Here is a 20,142-nt window from a genome sequence, read left to right as displayed (position 1 = left end):
TTAATTCAAATATCAAGTTTGTTTATCTATGGATGGTGCGTACTCAAATGGAGTATAGGTGAAATTAATATATAGTATAGTTCGGCCATTCAGAGAATGCGTTCCTGACACGTCGCGATTGAACTGACGACGTAACTTTGCAATGGCGTTGCAGTTACGATAAAAATATTTTTGCTGGTTGTTTACCGTTTTAACAATTGAGGAGCATTAAAACAACATTATTATATCAATAATCAATGAATGTTATAATTTTGTGCCAAACTGAGTGTCAAATAACTTGGTAAGCAATATTTTTCTAAATCTATACTGCGCTATTACAAGGTTATGTCAGCGGTTTATATTTTGTAGTGCTGTGCTAAAAATAACAGGCAAGTATCGTAATCTGTTCTTATACAGTTATAATATAAAATAATACGTTTTGATTTTCTTTTTAAGAATTGGAAAATAATGGACTATAAGACTTAATTATAACGTTTATGAAATATAAAAATAAAACTATGACCAAACCGCATTTTTATACTTAGATTAAAAATGGTAACCCCAAATGGCGTTATGGGCCGCCATTTTGTGACGCTAAAACAGTCGTCCGTTGTCGTTTCGTGCGCATAGACCACGTTTTTCAAGTGTTTTCGATCTGTTTTTATTTGATTACCCGGCTTTTGTTAGACCGAGATATCAGGATTGATTCTGTTATTGATAATAATATAATTATACATGTAGGCGAAGATGATGATGAAGACACCACCTCCTCAAGCAAATCGGAGTCTGATTAATATTCTGTTCGCACATTCAATTCAATGTACTTGTAACAAAGAATAAATAAAACAATTTTATTATATGAATATTACCTTTTTTTGGTTTCCACTTAAATAATTAAAATATAAAACAAATGATTCCGCCAATTTAAAACGAAAATAATCTTAAAATAATGCGGCGGTTCATTTTGAAGGAACGGTAACGAACTCAGTGTTATGTTGTGCCCATCACTAGTCGTGACTAACTGATAGGTGTCAGGAACGCATTCTCTGAACGGCCGAAGTATAATTGTATATAAATATTATTTGTACATAAAGCGATTGTATGCTACCATAATGTAAAATTGTGTATGAGCAATTTGTGATTTTATCGATAAGTTGTTAATTTTTGTAAACGAAATAAAGAACGTTTATTATTTAAATGGTTTATTATGGTTACAGACCTTTTCATTATTTATAAGGTAGGTTCACTAAGAGTTCACTATTGTTTTTTACAGATTTTTCTTCATGGATCACATAAATGGATAAAATAAAATCAGAATAGATTTGAAAACATTTTATTTCAACTATTACATAGTTCTATTTGGTGCGAGTTACAACAACAATAATAATATCAAACATCAACATTTAAGCGTTCTATTAACAACTTGTGTAAAAATATTGTGCTTAAAACATTTGTTAAAAACAGTTACTATTTAGTATATAGAAAAATAAGTACATCATTTAGTCTAGGTACATGTTATTAAAATTTATAAGATAAAGGTACTCAAGGTAATTTTGGTAAATAATATTAAGAAATCATGATTGAAGCTATTTAAGGGTGGGCTACACAAGAGGCATAATTTGACGTCATAGTGTAGCGCAGCCTATATTGAAAAAATATTTTAAGTATCCAAGAGAGAATACTTTTTATTTAGTAATCAATTAGTTCTGAAAGCACAATTGAAGACGACTCTATTTACAAAACAGAAATTATTATTTTCTTTAAATTAAAGTAGTTAAACATTATTAATTAGTTCAAAAGCAAAATACATTTGTATAAGAATGATAGCGACTATTATTTTGTACACTTATGGTGCAATAATGTTTAAGAATTTGTACCAAAAGTTAATTCTGAATCTCCGAATTACAGCAACATTTATTTCTTATTTCTAAGCTCTAATAGGTAATAGCAGGTAAACCATATAAATACTATTAAAAATATCTAAACTATGACTGAACGTGAAAATCTATTTAAAACATTGTGTAAACTATTGCATTAATTAATCAACCATTACTTCTAAGTTGTAAATGCATCTGTTATCAATGCACCTGTAATACTCTAATGCTGGGTTCAGACTAGGCGATCCCAAGACACGTAGTTACGCGTGCATAGAGAATGACCTACAATTTGATGACTTGTGTCGAAAACGCATGCATGAGAACGCCTAGTAAGACCTGCGTAGCATAAAACTATTGCTCTGCCTTGTTTCAAATTAATCATGACTTCTTTAGCTTATAAGTCATAATAACATAAGTGTTCTTTTCTACCATGAATTCATGATAAGCAGGACTTAACATAGTAACTATATTGAAGACCGAAAGACGCATTAAACATTAAGGCCCAGTCTACGTAAGTAAAACTTTTTACTTTGAAAATTCAGAGTAAATAGTGGTTTTAAGGAAACTGACTTTTATGTCGCCAATGATAACTTGGGCATTGAATGGGAGCAAAGTTACAATGCTAACGGTCTAAAATTAAATGAATCGAACTTCATCAGTCCCGCTTACTAAGACCTCATGGCATTAAACTGACTATCTTAACAAGTCGCCTATATCCTGATCACAGCATACCTAACAAAAAACGCTACAAACGTAAATAAAATAACATTAACACTACTTATCTTGGTAGCTGAGTTACAGAAGTCCAGATTACAATTCTTCACGAGTTCTCCGAAGCGGTTTTTGACGAGAGACCAATCGCAGAGTCCGACTCTACACCCTGGCAGAGATAGGGGATGTTCGTTCTCTAGGAACAGAACTTGGTATTCTTCGTTTACTTGGAAATTACCGTTTTGAGTGCACCTGAAAAAAATGTGAAGATTGAAGATAGTTTTCCAGGAGTAGGTACTTAAGTAATATGGTTAAGAATAATTTAAGTTAAATAACAAATTAAATTTTTAAAGCAGGGGTAGATCCTACTGCTTCTCTGATTCTGTTGCTAATTCAATTCACATTTATTAAATTAAGGTACCTATGAGAAGGAGTAGGTACTTGCCTATAATTCTGCATAGTACATAAGGCAGTGTACTGCATAGGGAGTACAAGGGAGAATATAGGGGTAGTACACAAAGGAGTATACGAGGAATTAGAAGTAAGGCAGTTTATAGGGAGAGTACACAAGCGATTTTGCAAAGTAAGGAGGCGTTATTAGATGAATTCATAGACTTCAGGACGTAGTCAATACCTTGAAAAACAGTTAACTTTACCAAACTTACTTGTACAAAACAGCAGCAAGATTTCCATTGAAAGGAGCCATTTTGGAGGCAGTCCACTTCCTAGACTGTACATTAGCCGAGTGGTAGTTATCTCCAGTGAGAGGGGCGGTGTCCTGGTGAGCTCCCATAGCCGTGAGGGTCATGAGAAGCATGGCGGCTTCAGTGAACTGGATCATGGCACGGGGCTGCTGTTGGGGAATTTCGTCTGGAAAGTTGGAGAAGGTATGTTAATTTTAAATCTTGCATTTGCAAAAACAGCAGGGCTTATGTTAATATGAATTTTTAAATGAGATTTTTCTAGTCAGATTGGGATGGGTCTGTCAAATGATTAGGGCTACTCGTCATATTTCAAATGTTGCAAACCTTTTCCCAAATATTGGGGTCGGCTTCCAGTGTAACCAGATGCACCTGAGTGCCAGTTTTTAAATGGAGTGATCGCCTATCTGATCTCCTCAAGCAACCTACCCGGGAATCCCCTTGATAAGACTGGTTGTTAGACTAAATGACTCCCTCCCTACTCATAAGAACTGCTAAAGATGTAAGGACTATTTTGTCCTTTAACGTTAAATAAAACTTAAGTGTTGTCCATGCTTTCGTAGATCAGCAATACTAGGAGATTTGCTACGAAATTCTTGCACACTATTTAAAATTCTAATATCTCAATTTTATCGGGCCTACCTCAAAGGAAGCCAATAGGTATCACGTACAATCATGTGAAACGTTGTTTATGTTTTGCCACATAACACCACGTATTAATTAAATGTAAGCATATCAAATGCCCAGTGCAATATTTCAATAACAACCTGACTCACTGATTTTTCAATATTATTGTAAGAAAAATGTTATAAACTGAATGAATCACTGTTCCTGCTGAACTCAGAACATATCTGCAGGTTCTGCTGTATTCAAAGTTCTCGCCAAACTTTATAGCGGCTCGCAATAAATCGAGGAAGTACCTAGAATAAGTAGGTACATAACGTAGCCCATACATTTCCTGCACCTTCTCTGATTGATGCCTAAAATCGCTTTCTGACCAGTCTTGAGATTTTCCGAAAAACTTCAACTTAACTAAACCTAGATCATATAGTGTCAAATCGTCCTATCCTATTTCTATCGTAGTCAAAATGTAAAGGCACGCAGGATTGTTCGTGCGAGTTACCGCGGCCCTAGTACATGAAGGGCTTAAGAAGGAACATGATGGGTTTTAGTCAGTAAGAGTCTGACACTCCCTCACGCTGTTAACCCACAGCGGGAAGAGTCATTTGATCAAGGATTGAGATCCAAATCGTGGATCTAGAAACAGTAGAAACCCTTGAACCTTGAGCGAAAATTATAAAGACCTACATTATAATTAGTGCCCTTATGTAAACAAAGTGCTCTGTGGTCATATCCGTAATTAGAATACAGGATGTTATTAAGGTTTAGCCACGTAATGTTAATAAACTTGACCTTCTAAAGGAAAACAAACAATTAATATTTTCATTAATGAGTCAACACAGTAATGTAGGGCAAATAGGGCTATGAAGTAAATAGAATTACTCATAGCATCCTTAGTTAGTACTTAAAAAATAACGATCTTAGGCGATTATCACACTGCCCCGCATGATGCAGCGTAGTGCGTGGATGCGTTTTTTTCCGTTGTATGGAAATATCTCCGTTTGTATGGAAAACACGCATAGTCCAACACACTGAAAATGCATCTACGCGCGTTCATGCGGATCACGCACATACATGCGGAGAAACACGCACCCCCGCGCGTAGGTGCGGGGCGAGACGCAAGGTATGGCACACTGAATCCCGCAATGCCGCGCGTGATTTTGAATGGGCGTGACGTGTATATTTGAAAATGGAACTCGCTGTGCGTGAATTTACAAAACGCACCTACGCGCGTGAGTGCGTGAAAAACCCGCACGATGATGCAGATCTGCACTCCCGCAGGAACGCGCGTAGGTGCGTCGACACGCAAGATGCAGCGTGATGCGGGGCAGTGTGAAGATCACCTTAACCACAATTGCTCACAGAAGTTTTCTACAGTTTATTTATTTATTTATTTGTTTATTTGGTTTATCAACAGATGTTACAGCAATACAAACATAAAATAATACACAATGGATCTTAGTTCTACTGCACATCCAATTACAGATAAACACAACATGCACATTTTATTTTGCAAAGCACACTAATTTTACAATAGGCATGATGACAGTAATCAAAAATCATTAAAATAATATATTTATTAAATTAAACTTGAAGCTTGGAATATAAAACGCGCATTGTTTTCTTTATTAATAATGTGATTAATATGTATTTTTATAAAATAAAATTACCGAAATAAGGCAATCCGCCATGATATCTTGAACACCAATCAGAGCTCGTGACGTCATCTCTCAAAACAACTCGCGCGAAAGCGCGCGAACGCCACATTTCGTTATTGTGAACTTCCACTGCGATCTTTGTTTTTAATTAATTAATTGTTTATAACACGAGTTATGGAGCCCGGATTTATCAAGGCAAACAGCGCTAAATTACCTAGAATTGATATCATAATGCTGGGAAAGTTTTTGGCATCAAATAAAGATTTTTGTTCAGCTGAATTTAGAAATGTTAAAACTTCCATGTAAGTATACTAGTTTAATTAAAAAACAATGAGAGATTAAACCTAACCTCGAAATAGTTATTTACATTATAAACTATGATAGAATCTAGAGAACTACGTAATAACTTACATCAAAGTGATCTTCACAAAAATAAAGTTGTACCCTGGGTAATATTGCTTTTGAATCTCGCCTTGCAAGTTTAAGCCACTTGTTTCGTATTTTTTTATTGTGAGGAACGTACACAAATAACTTATCAGGAGTTGTTTTGGATGAGTTCTTACTTGGTCCCCCAGTGACCCCACAACACCTATGCCCTTTCGAATTCATATTTAATAACACAAAAAACTTAATTATTGCACGAGCGTTGTTTACTTGCGTCTTGTAATTTCAGTCGTGACGTCACAAGTGACGACATGACACTGACAAGCGTTTTCGCACCGGATTCAAAGTGGACAGAGAAAAATGCAATTATTTGATAAAAAATCTTCGCATTTTCTTAAAATTAATAATTTTTCATATAAAATAGACGTATACCTACATCATACAAAGGAATTTAAAAATTTGTCATCATGCCTATTCAAAAAGACCACCAGTTAGGTCATCAATGTTGCAATATTATACCAATGGCATCCATAGCATAAAGATCTCGTCAAATACCGTTTTGCCTCTCTAAAGTTTACCACTATACATTCACTAGAGTCAAAATGTGTAAAAAAAAATATTTGCAATCAAGAGATTTGCAAGCATGAAGAGCCAATGGTTCACTTCTGAAGAGGAATTTAAGTTATTTGACAAGATCTGTAGATCCATAAATAGAGAAAAAACAGCTGTTGACCAGTTAATAAATCTTAGCGAGAAACTTCCATAGGCTATCAATCTGCCATAATAAGTTAACGACATACCTTTCCCAACATAGTTTTCGAAGAAGTTCATCATATCTTTAACGTGTGTGCAGCCGACATCCTTGTTGAGAGCTGATCCGTAGCCGTACTTGTAGTATGTCTCCAAGTCTTCAGCGTACTCTAGGCGTTTTAGATCCTCGCGGGTGAAAGCCTGGAAAAAGTATATTTTACATGTGGTACTTGAGAAACTTCTGTCTAGTGTCTTCCCAACTATGTTGGATGCCGGAGAAGGCTTCCTGTCTACCTGGATGGAGTAGAGTATCATTTTGATCTCCCCAATTCTGTTACCTGGGTAAGTCCTTTCGTAAGTCTGGTTATCAGACTTTCTATCTACTGAATACCCGCAATGATTGCTAAAGTTCTTTAAATGACCCCCGAAGGTGCACAAATGTCAGTCGCTTATCTATTATGCAAACGAGTCTTTAAAATTTTGAAGTAGACCAACAGGGTGCTTTTGCCAAATCTATAGGATTACCAGGTACTTACAGAACACCAGGGCGATATCTTGACGACGTCCCAGGCCTTGTTGTAGCGACACAGTTGGTACATGCGCAGGATTATCTCCTTCTGCACGTCGTAGTTGAAGCCCAGCCGCAGGGAGATGTTGCTGATCATCTGTCCAAGGAAATAAAGTTTTGATTAAAACTACGTCCGTCCCAAAGATGGGCAAACCCTTCTATTAAAATGTTGTAACTATTATCGTCGGAAACACTGTCAAAAGAACTAACATGACGTTATTTGGAAACCAAATGGGTTGAAACCAAAATAGAAGTCTATGTGTGAATCTGGAAAAAAATAATACTGGAAAAGCTGTGAAATAAACAGGTTAGCCTGTAACGTGTTAAGTTGAACTTTAGTACAGGTGAACAAGGAGACTAAATTAGAGCAAAAACGATTGTTCATTCTTAGTCAGCTAATTATATTATTAACAAAAAATCCTCGAAGCTTCCGCGAAATCTGATCTACTTACTTACCTTCGCAATTAAAACAACGAACAAGATCATTGTGATGATGTTAAATCTGTTCTCATTAGATCAATTTGCGCCTACTGTACCTACTAAGGTCTTTATAATTAGCAAATTGTAAGTAGGTCCCTTTATTTTGGGCAAAGGGAATCATTAACAAAACCTTTTAAACTTGAATATTATGTCGCTTCTATTCGGTTTTCTTCGCAAAAGAACCGCGATAATCGAAAGTTGAAATTATTTGAAACAAAAAAAAAATTACGCTCACCTCTTGATATTCTCTCTTGGACTCGAAGATGTGCAGTTGAGATAAAGTGTCGTTATTGTCCCCAACATCTTTCGTCCATGCTGGACAGAATTTGAAAGGCTGAAAAAAGTTTCATATGCAATCAATGTTTTATCATATGACCTTAAATACTTTCCGCTAGGTAGAGATTTGCAAGTATTCGTAATCTGGATACTTGTAAGTTGAGTACAATAAAATATCCTTTTTACTTCAGTTGGCTCTCAGAACAGAAAGATCTTATCAGTAGCAAAATTTTGATAAAGAGAACATGAAAAATGTCTTACCCGAACAATTTTTTCATCGTTCTCCTTAGGTATATCGAAGCTCTCTGCCTGGTCTCCGAACAGTCCCTCAGTGAACGCCTTGAAAGTGTTGCTCGACAGCTGGTCATTCACGTACTTGAACTGTGATGAAAAATCAGACAAACAAGTCTTTACTAGTTATTGCGCATTTTATTGCAGACATGGAAATGAATGAACATTTTTTAATGCATTAGGAATATTTTTCAGACTGTTCATGAAGTCGGTAACTATATCTATGATGACTTTAGGATACAAAACTATGAAATGAAAAATCTCAACAAACGAACTGAAAAGGCAGAAACTTACAAGTTTAACAATCGCTGTTTGGGGACCTCCTAGATAGAAAAGCAAGTCTCATAGAACCGTCCCCCAATATCTGTAAAGTGTTGTCCACCAAATTTTGATTGTTTACTTGTTTCTGCCTCTTCAGTACTTATGTTAATTAAGATTTTTCATGCAGGCGGCTTTTTATTAATCGAGGTTTTTTCATAGGAAGAGTCATTATACCTGCTAGGTTACGATAGCCTTAACCCATTACATGCCACTTTAGACACAGGTGTTCGATCGTAAAATTTTCATTTTCACCTTCGTCTTCAACCTCGAAGAAAATTATATATTTTTTTTATTATTGTTACTTATTAATTGAATTCTAGTTCTCAGTACAAGTCATGTAGAGGTAGGTACCTAGAGGTTCGTATATAATATGAATGAGTGTTCTGACGTCAGAATGCACCATCGGAGCGTGACTCACTGCAGAATACGTAATGTCACTGAAAATGTTATGTTCCTTGAAACTAATGGCTTATGGAGCGAGGACGGTCGACATCTAGGACAAATGCATAGGAATTATGCCTAGGATGATAATGTAGGTATTTATTTATGTATGATATTTATTCAAAAGTTGTATTAAGTACATAGGTCTGTATACCTCAATGGCGCAATGGTCATCATGCCGGACCGCCGAACCTGAGGTCCCGGGTTCGATTCCCGGTTCGGTCGACATTTGTGTGATGAGAATGCTTGTTGGCTGTGGTCTGGGTGTTATGATATCTATTTATAAATATGTATATATGTAGCTATATGTAGTTTATCAGTTGTGTTAGCACCCATAACACAAGTTAATAAATAACTTACCATGGGGCTAACCGACCGTGTGTGAAAAAGGTGTCCCGACATTATTTATTATTGTCCCGACATTATTTTGATGACTGCACTAACATAATTAAATCTTGGTGTTTCGCTTCCAAAAGTCACAATATTTACGAAAAAAACTTCTTGTTTTGAAGTAATTAGAAGCTTGATTGGGTACCTACACGATTTCAGTGGATTGTGAATTAGGTACCTTATTAGCCCGCATGCCATTCCTATCAATTTCCTCAAAATTTATGTTTTATTTAACAACAGTTTCAAAGTAGGGCTAACTTAAGTAATCTGCATGAGATGTTTAGAAGTCAGGAAATATATCTACTGACGTTACATACGTTAGCTCCGAAGTAGATAGTTCTTAAACTATCTAGTACTCTTAAGCATAGGTAGCTACCATTTACGTTATAGAGCGAAGGTATCAATTGGTTTTCTTCCATCCGGATACGAAAGGCACCGCATTGTCTTACTATACCTACTTGTAGGTGGAATGAGCCAGCTGTCGTAGGTAGGTACTCGAGGTATTGAGCAATCAACACCCGTAGGTTTGATGAGCATTGAGACACCGATCACGTACACAATAGCGTTATCTTTTGGATATTTATGAATGGAGTTTTAGATAGGTAGGTGTCTATTGGCAAGAACGTGAAGCATTGTGCCTTCAAAATACTTAGAGGCAATGCGGGCACGTAATATCCGAATTCGTTTCATTATGTAACCCAAATTCTTGGATGAATTAAAATTAGGCTTTTAGAGAAGTTATTAAAAGGAGACGTTCTTTGTAGAAAATGGGTTTATAGCTATTGGTCACAAGTAAATCGTCCGAGCATGACTTCCTGTACAACCGGTTCAATATTTATCAACATGAGAAAAAGTAGTCCCTCCAATTTTTTTATGAATGGGGGCTTCTTAGACACATGTGTCACAGACACACGATACAACTTTTTGGATCGTGTGACTACTGTGACCTTTAATAAGAGCCTTCAAAGGTCTTTTTGAAACCTAAACATTTGCTTTTGACATGAAATCATATTGGCGTAACTTACCTAATATTTCAGTATTCTTAATTCTAGTTCGTGTCCAAAAAATTTCGCGACTGTAAAATAGGGAGGAACCCTTAAAACCTCCAACTTACCAAATAATGATGTCGACTGGAAGTGAGGAGTCCAGGGAACCTCTGCCTCCAAGCTTGAGCCAGCTGCTGGGTTGTCATGTACCCGTCCGCTGTCAAGTCTCCGGCAAATGTCACGTTGAGCCGCGGGTTCCATTGCCATTGTTCCAGAAGATTTAGGTCTGAAGTGCAGATGCGTTGCTGGGAATGGAAACGAAGAAGATTGATATATATGAGTTGGTCAAAATAGTAAGGTTTCGAATCAAAGATCCAAACTTCTGTAATCTGCTGCTAAATTAGGGATAATGACAGCCTCGGGCCAATTAAGTGGCCCGAGGCTCGATTCATTATCATCTACCCAAGCTTTTCCCCTTTTGGTTGGCTTCGAGTCTAAACGGACCCAGGGCCCAGCTGAAAAAGTTTTCACTTATAATACCACAAGAGCTTCAAAATTATCCTTTTTCCTGAAAAACTTGACGACTTTATTTGTTTGCAGGGAACCTTGAGGGAAATGCCAGATAATTATGAAGCTCGTGTGGTATTCGGGAGATTATTTTTCCGTCCCAAATGTCGGCCACAACCTGTCAGTTTGACGTAGCAACGACCAGAGAAAATATTCAAAAAATTTTCAGTATAATACCATGTAGGTTGTACCACGTGACGTCGAATGGTGCAATTCTATTGGTCGATATTTGGGTCGGAAAAATAATCTAAGTAATTCTTCTTAATTGATGTCTCGAAATAAGTGTGTTGAAAACGATTATAATCAAGTCATCTTACGAGTGTGTTTTTAACATTGTTCAATCCACTTATTTTTATATCCGTTTACTTACATTGGTGTTCCTAAAGTTGCCATTCTTGTAGTTGGTAACAATGTTGTTTCTGAAGTCTCCGAGTTTCTGCAGTTCCACAATGTCATTGGCTTCAGGATTGTTAGAACCATGTCGACTTAACAGCCAGAAGGCTATGGGCTGACAACCTGACAAAAAAATAACCTAATTTAAGTATAGATATAAATTATACCTAATTAAAGGGAAATGGAAAGCAACTCTGTCTGTTTGTCCATGATATGTGTACAAATAGGTGTCTATTTTTAAATACGTCTTTACATCAATACGTCCGGTACTGTGTACCAACATTGCATCCATAAAACTAAATCAAGGTGCAGTTGCATCTTCCCTGCCATACAACGTTCCCGGAACAAAACGGTAACGTGCCGTGGTGCCCAGGCACAATATTAAAAATAGATTAGGTACCATGTAGGTAACATTCCCATACATCGTGTATTATTTATATTGCTTGTCATTATGTTTGTTGTGGTATTGAATAACATAGAGGTCTTTAGTGTTTTAGTTGCTGTTTTTCACACGTGCATTATTGGTCTTTCGTGACAGCAGACAATAGGATGTATAATAGTATAGCCCTTTCAAACAATTATGTATGTTCTATAAACTGATTTTGCACGTACAGGAATTTTACACTTTGCAAATTGTGGACTTGACAAAATAAATATTGATAGCTTATGTCTGCCTATTTATATGTTTAACTTTCTCATGAGCAGATAGTACTTTTCATCTCAGTCTAGATTGTTCAGGTCTTGACCCGATGGCCTATAGTAATTGCTTTGATTAAGCAACGAGGTGCAAGGAGTTCGTCCGGCCTACAATGCAGTTCGCGATAAGGGTCTTCAAATAATGTCAATCAATGAATCATGAGGTCAGAGATATGTCCCAAGATTGTATAACAGTTTGTGTTACGATTTTACGAATGTATTCTTTAAATTCTTCTTCTACTCAAGTCCTCTTTCTGGCAGTCAATCCATATTTTCCTCGATCTACCTCTTCCTCTACACCCTTCCACGTTCTTTAATGTATTCTAAATAACCCAAACATACTCTACAGGCGATTTAAATCAACTGGGCAATCTTTCGTAAATCAAAGTAGTTTCGTCTGCATTTTGATGTAATTTTCTGTAACTAGCTACTGACCAATTAATAATGCCAATAACTCACAATGATCATGACTCAAATGGCAGGTCGCCTTCATTCATAAATACGGTTCGATCAATCATATTTACGAGGCATATTAGTGGTAATTTGTCAGTTGAGCGTGCCCGCCTTAAATATCGACATTTACCACTATGCTATTGTCCGACTTCATTAAGATTAAAGGCATTCGTTAGCGGGTCAAATTACGTTATATAGGTCAAATCGGTGGCGAAAAATTGCACTTGGAGACATGCTTTTGTTTCTTATTAGTGGAAATGAATGACTTTCGAAGTATTTTTCTGATTTACGTTTAGTTTACCAAATTCCACTACATTCCTTTAGCTCTCTTAAGTTCTTTTCCGTTAATTGAAAATTGTATCTTCCATTCTTATTATAAGCATCTTAATTTGCAAACCTCAGTAAGGGTCTTACTTAAGTAAGATTATTCTCATATAGAACCTGTGTAAAGCTTAAGATTCCAGTCACACGTTTACCTACTTTCATCCTACAATAGCACCCTTCATCTAGATCCCTATATCTAACAATAGCCTAGAAAACTGTGTCAGGTAACATACCTACACCCCTTTGTGATCCCACTGAGCATCGGGTGTCGGGGAAACTTAGATGCAGCCTTGTTCCAGCTTTCTAACCCTGAATAGCTTTATAGAAACGTTTCATGATAACTTTGCCGAAGCTATTTTATTTAACAGTCTATTGCATTTCTCGGATCTTTGATCCTACTCAGAGGTGATTGGCGACCTATTACATTATTGCAATGAAGAAGTACCAAAAGTGGACTGTTTCCGATACTCATAATCATTATTTTGACGCTATGAAAGAGTTTTAAGCAGTATTCAAACAGAGCTCATGATAACAAAAAACAGCAATGTCTAGGCCTCATGGTTCATCTTTTATTCCTTCCTGATTAAGGCACTGGAATTTTTGAAAATAGTTAATCAGTACATCCGCACAACTGACAAAATTACTGTATTTGCCAGCGGATATCCAGGCCGATAATTGTTGACATGACGCTACAAATCCGATAATAAAGCTGAACCAGTTACATCATACCACATAAATATTCTAGGTAAACGGTCCACGCGGTATTAACTTTCAAAGGCCCATCGTTCCTCCACAGCGAGGCGAAGGTACTGTGACGTAGTTGGACCGCATCCAAATATTACAAATTAAAATTAAAATAGGACATGATGTTATAGATAGACAATACATAGAGTAATGTATCAATAAAAATGGATGCAAGATTAAAGAGATCGGAAGCAGAGAGAATGCAGTTGGGGAACTAAATGTTCTGGCACGAAAGTGATGGTAATGAAATGAAGTGATAATGCTATGTATTGGATATCTGGCGATGAAAATTATAGAGGCCAATGTCATTTTTGCGGTCACACGTCGATTCGAATTCTTAATGACCATGCAGGTAAACCAACAATGTTAAGCTAACCTAAATTCAAGGCCTGTGCTATAGAATGCAGAAGTATCATAAAAACATAACTTAGTACTTTTAGGTATTGGTGTACCCATAGGTACGATAGCTAGCGTTACTAGGCGAAGATTTCAAAAACAATAGGCAAATCAAACAGGAGTCGGAGAACTTATTGCAATTAGTAGCAATTTGGGGTTAGGGGGAAACTCGCCTCTGGGCCGCGGCCCAGATTACACGGTATAATAACAGTCGGGAAAACTGGTCCGAATGTGCGGGCCAGATTACTATGTGAAAAAAGTGACGGAGGTAAGTCGACCCATTGGGACTTAATTTCATAAAATCCGATAGTTGTGAAATTTTTCACAGCTCAAAATCGTCAGGAGGCAAAAAGACTTAGATCTTTTTCATAATTTTCATCATAAATATAATACTTTGTCTAGATACTGGACTCCTAGTACGTAATATAAACTTCGTTAAAGAATGAAGCTCCTATAGATATTTGATACATAGTTTTTATTTTTCCTTTTTTTTTAATATCTAGATTAGGTGGGATATTTACATATGTAGAATATGTGTGTATAAGTAGGATATAATATTTATTTTTATTTACTTACAGCATGTTAAAAAACCCCATTAAAGTTTTTGTTGCATATTTAGTTCCTATACCTATATATTTAATAATAGCAAAATCGTCAGGAGCTAAAAAAATACAGATCTTTTTCATAATTTTATCGAAAATATTGATGTCAGTATATCCAATATCAACATAAATGAGTGTTACAAAAATACTCTTGTTGCCAAAAGGGGATTTGTTTTTTCTTGTAACACTCGAACAAAATTTTGATAAAAAGAAACAATGTTTCTATATTTACGTTTTACTTATAAATTGAGATTATTAATTAAGTATCTATAGAAGCTCCATTATTTAACGAAGTTTATATTACGTACTAGGAGTCCAGTATCTAGACAAAGTATTATATTTATGATGAAAATTATGAAAAAGATCTAAGTCTTTTTGCCTCCTGACGATTTTGAGCTGTGAAAAATTTCACAACTATCGGATTTTTTGAAATTAAGTCCCAATGGGTCGACTTACCTCCGTCACTTTTTTCACATAGTAATCTGGCCCGCACATTGGGACCAGTTTTCCCGACTGTTATTATACCGTGTAATCTGGGCCGCGGCCCAGAGGCGAGTTTCCCCCTAACCCGCAATTTGGCAATGATTTTCGCATTTTAATCGCAATGTTACAAATCCGTGATGATATCTGTTATAGGCACTTTATGTAAGGTTATCGCACTCTGTTTTTGTATGAAGTGTTACACAATGCACGCTGCTATGAGAACAAATCACATATTGTGTTACGGGGGTGAATGCACTAACTGCGCATATGGTTTGTGCGAGAAAAAATATTAAATAGAAAAGTAGTCATTTGCATAACTAGTTTGGTACTACACATTGTAAAAGCGAAGTTCAAAATTTCCGGACTCCCTACAGGGCTATATGAAGACTAAAATCCAAATGAAAAAGAAACGATGTCATTAAAAATCGGAGACATAACGAAGATCTTGCAGATGGTTTATTTCAAAAGAAATTATGGCAAGGGTAGGGAAAGACGAAAAACGATAGTCAAGACAAAAGCAAACTAGTACAAACGATTGAAATCTAAATAATTCAAACTAAATCCTTCAACAAACTGATTCTAACAGACACTAGATCTTAGATAAAGTAAATAATTGACCATCCCACGAAGTCACGTAAGACTTAAGACCATCGATACACGTAACACTTTTATTTAACAAATCTAGTCACACCGCAGTCGTGAGGCTTAGGACTGGAAACAAAGATACCGACAAAGATGATGAGTATGATGAGCTATTGAGTGAGAATTATCAAGTAATCGTGGGAGTTGAAAGTATTTGCTAGTCATTCATTAGGAAGGTGTTAGGTGTAAAATTGTAAACAAGTTACTCCAAAGGCGTTATTCTCATGTTTTTTGAGTGGGTTAGTAACTTTTCCTCTTTATAATTTAACATTTTGCTCTGTGTAATTCTTAGGTTAATATTTTCCTTTCAATTAATTTTGCGCCTCTGCTGTGTAGGTAACTGATGTATTTTAACTCCACAGTTATCCCGGCCAGCTTAATCCACAGATACGAGAGAGACTACAATGTAGATAGATTAGATTAAATTCTTCATTTGGGAATTTTATTCTGGTCTGGTGCATTCGGCTTCAGATCCTTCACCTATTTTATCAGTATCTGAATCATGTTCGGGCAATTATTTCGTTGTTCTTTTACTATATGTATATAAGGTTTCCATTAAATAAGGCGGCCAACCGTCCCGCATTCTGCGGGACCGTCCCGCAATGCTTGACGAAATCCCGTTTTGAAATTATTAGTAAAATAGTCCCGCAAAACGTTGTATGCGTCCCGCATGTCCCGCATCCCTATTTTTCTACCACGCTTCTACACAACACCCACCTGCGCGCACGCTCAACAGTGCAGGAACACAGATTACCTATAATATAATCTCGTTCTCTTTATTTCTACTGAACTCGTGAGGCCTAATGATTTTGAAAATAAGACATTAGTGCATGCTGTGACACGATATTGATAGATTAAATTATAGCTTTTTGCTTAAGCCGCGTACGCACGTACGAACAAATTTGTTGCGTTACATGATATGCAACAACTTGGTTCGCACGTGCGTACCACTATCGAACATCGAACACTCTGTTCGTCAAACATGTTCGCGGCGATCCTTGTAGTGTGTTCTATATGGACGGTGTTCGAAGAGATTTAATAAATGTTACGCTACAAAACTGTTCGTATACCTAGATCTGGGCGGGGTGCGGGCGCGGCAGAGGGCCTACCCGTACCTCAGTTCTCGACGAGTAGCCGTCAAGGTTATTCGCGTGCTATGTTTATTATTAAAAACATCCCTAAGTTTTCCAGTCATGGCCGACGAAGAAAATTTTCAACGGCGCCGTCATGGCTACTAAGATAGAGTTCACGACTGTTGTTCACGAACTCGACTCGAACTATGTTTGCGTTCGTGTTCGAATATGCCGTCCATACGTACGAACCAAATGTTCGGGTCTGGTGTTTGTGTTCGCTATGTTCGTGTTCGTACGTGCGTACGCGCCTTTACGGTTTTTATTTTATCAGTTCCGTCCGATCATTTTTCAATGATCTGATGAATTTCTTTTCACGAAAGGTTAAGTCCCGCATTCAGTTTTCGGAAAGTTGGCCGCCTTACAATTAAATAATTGTCGGGCTAAATGAATAGGAATTAGTAGTATTTTTTTACAAATGGGATTTTAAAAAAAATCTGTTTCCGGTTGGCCTGTGTTTGATAAAAAATAGATAGGAACTACAAATTGACCGCAAGCCGCAGTTTTCATTTTGATACCGTTAGGAATTACGCCTACTTACGTCGTGTGAATCTTTTGTATTACCAACACATCATAAAACAATTCATTCCTATTTTTTAATTCGGATGTAACATTGGAGGTACCAAATGAACTTCAGATGCACAGTACATTATGCCGATGCGCACATTTTTCTATGAAGCCCATAACATACATTGTTTGAATGTAATTATAAAAACCTGTGCGCACACGTTGAAAAGCAGTCTTAAGCGTATCTAGATTTCCATATTTTATGATGAATATTATTAGATAGGTATATTGTCGACTATTTATCATTTATGTAGATTATAATCGTTTGATTAATGCATGGTGTATGAAGTTAATGGAAGAATAATCATTATGCACGTAGATACGCTTTAAAGTTTACTTAATACTGCGGTATGGTATTTGCTAGTTACCCATTATATTAATAAGCCATACACGATTATGGAAGATGTTTCATGAACTTAACTTGGTGATAAGATCAGCATAGCAATGGGGATTTATTTGACTTACTAATAATGTTTTTCTTGATTCGATATTTTCTTTAGGAGGAATTAAGTTTACTGCAGTTAAGATGATTTTTTTGATTGAATATTTTGATCTGTTTTTCAAATTTTTAAATGAAACCTTCAACAAAATTAATCCTAAAATATATTTCGGTAAAACTGGTTATCTGTAATCTTAAACTAATGTGTTTCACTAATGCTACAACATGTTAGGCTTTTAACTGTTAAGCTTTCTCTTGAAAGTCTGAAAACATTAGTCTTTAGTTTATTGACAGTTAATAACGAAGAGATTTTATCGTTAAATGTTTGTTATAGTAGGGAAAGCAACACTTTACAGACTTTTTTCAAAGACTGGCTTCTAACCATGGGGTAACCATTTTTTGTTCCAATGATGGAATTTTAGACCTCAAACCTCAGATTGACTAAAAAAGTTCACAGATCAGAGACACAAAACAGAGACAGACAGAGTTACTTACTTTCATTTATCATCTGCCTAGCCTTTTCCCAACTATGCTGGGGTCGGTTTCAAGTCTAACCTAATGCAGCTGAGTACCAGTGTTTTACATCGTCACCAGCCTTTCTATCGTCCCAGGGCTCCGGCCTCCTCTCGAACTATCTCGAAGAATTAATAGATTAAAAAAAATAGATGTTTTACCAACTTACCAGGCACATCATGAGCTCTCGTCGAAGGGACGCCCAAATTTGCAAAAATGTATGCTGTCTTCGTGCCAAATAGGAGGTAGGGATCGTCTTCCACGGATAGACAGGTTTCCTGCCCCTTGGCCACGGCCAGCGCCAATAGAAGGTACAGCCAAATCATCTTCTAGAAATGTGGAAATAATGGGAAAACTTTTTACTACTTTTTTAACAGTTGGGCTGATTTTTAAAGTGTTGTGTATGTATTTTGTCGATGTTAAAGTTCCCTATCTATATTTCGTAGATATAGTCATTCGTAGAATAGTGTGTGCATTTGATTTTTTTAAAGATTTTCAACTTTTTGAAGTTTTCAATATGCTAGGAAGTTATCTACTTAATTGCATTATCTAAGTACACGTGTAGTAAGTTATGTTTAATATGTTTATAATGTAATAAATTATTCATATTTATAATGCATGTTCCTATAACTAGGTATTTATGTTAATCAGTAATTTTATTGTTCTCATTTTCATACTAATATGTAAGTATGTAAAATGTAGGAAAGAACGTAGATACTCGAGAAAAACGTCTTGACTCGATAAACAAAAAAAGTTATAAAACTTGCTAAACTTGTTATTAACCAACACTATGTAACTGTCAACATATTGAATAAATTGGACTTAACGCACTGGTACAAAATATAGAACGGCAAGATTAAATTAAGGAATTATTTTTTTAACTTTACTAAGAAAATAGCTTTTCATTTCGTTTCAGTTTCCGTTAGATAGTACTACTGAAACGAAAAGAAAAAAAAAACAGAAAAACACCGGCCGCTTTACGCTTTCGACCAATCAAGACGCTATAATTTCATTAAGTACGATTAGGATTAAGTCATACTTAACGTTACTTGGGGTACCCACTGCTGCTACAGAGAGATGTACTCTCTGTATACACAGCACAGAGTACGGGCACAAGTTTGAACTAAACAAACAAATAACAAAAGCAGCACAATGGGCGTGAACCTGCACTAATGTGACACACTTGAACACATCACAAGAATTTAAACACGGAATAAATTAAAACCAACGGTAGTACGGTGATTACCTTTGCGCGGGAGTATTCGGGATACACTATGTTGTCCGTGGTTCGGTTACGCGGGAAACGCGGCGGCCCGCGGGCGCAATGAGGCACTGACTGGTCTGACGGGGCTTGGCATTCGCGTGCACGAGCACCGAACGCCTCGATTGCTTAATACCTCAATACTACGGGCCCTCGCGTAAACGCGTGTGCTTACAACCTCAAAGGTACCGTCTCATGTTTTGATCAAGTCAATAAGTAAAAGAATTTCAATTAGAGTCAGTGTTTAAACAGCTGACTGTTTATTATGCAACTGTAGAAAAATATTTTCTGCTTACGTTACGTGCGAATAACGCACTATCAGTAAATAAATGACAAGTAACGAGAGTAAATATTTGACCCACTCGGACATAGAGCCTGCATGGCGTTTAAACTTTCTGCTAGCAATTGAAAGAAAGTTTTATGTCGTTTCTAGGCTTACTTAAATTAGGCTCTACCTGCCAAGTTTGCCGTTTTAAGTTTACACAGGTGCAACCTGTA

General features: G+C 36.5%; 1 protein-coding gene across 1 annotated transcript; it reads right to left on the bottom strand.

Moving 5' to 3' along the window:
• Positions 1 to 1,296: 1,296 nt before the first annotated feature.
• On the bottom strand, positions 1,297 to 19,760 carry LOC124633526 (multiple inositol polyphosphate phosphatase 1-like). The gene is made up of 10 exons (XM_047168780.1): positions 19,630 to 19,760; positions 18,553 to 18,712; positions 11,372 to 11,517; positions 10,563 to 10,739; positions 8,267 to 8,386; positions 7,965 to 8,063; positions 7,218 to 7,346; positions 6,732 to 6,882; positions 3,233 to 3,437; positions 1,297 to 2,819 (listed from the first exon to the last, which is right to left on the bottom strand). The coding sequence occupies exons 2-10, from the start codon at positions 18,707 to 18,709 to the stop codon at positions 2,567 to 2,569; spliced, it is 1,437 nt and encodes a 478-aa protein (XP_047024736.1). The 5' UTR covers positions 18,710 to 18,712; positions 19,630 to 19,760; the 3' UTR covers positions 1,297 to 2,566.
• Positions 19,761 to 20,142: the final 382 nt, after the last annotated feature.

This window comes from Helicoverpa zea, chromosome 9 (genome assembly GCF_022581195.2).
Source record: "Helicoverpa zea isolate HzStark_Cry1AcR chromosome 9, ilHelZeax1.1, whole genome shotgun sequence".
Taxonomy (NCBI): Eukaryota; Metazoa; Arthropoda; class Insecta; order Lepidoptera; family Noctuidae; genus Helicoverpa; species Helicoverpa zea.
This window is presented reverse-complemented; position numbering and strand designations above follow the sequence as displayed.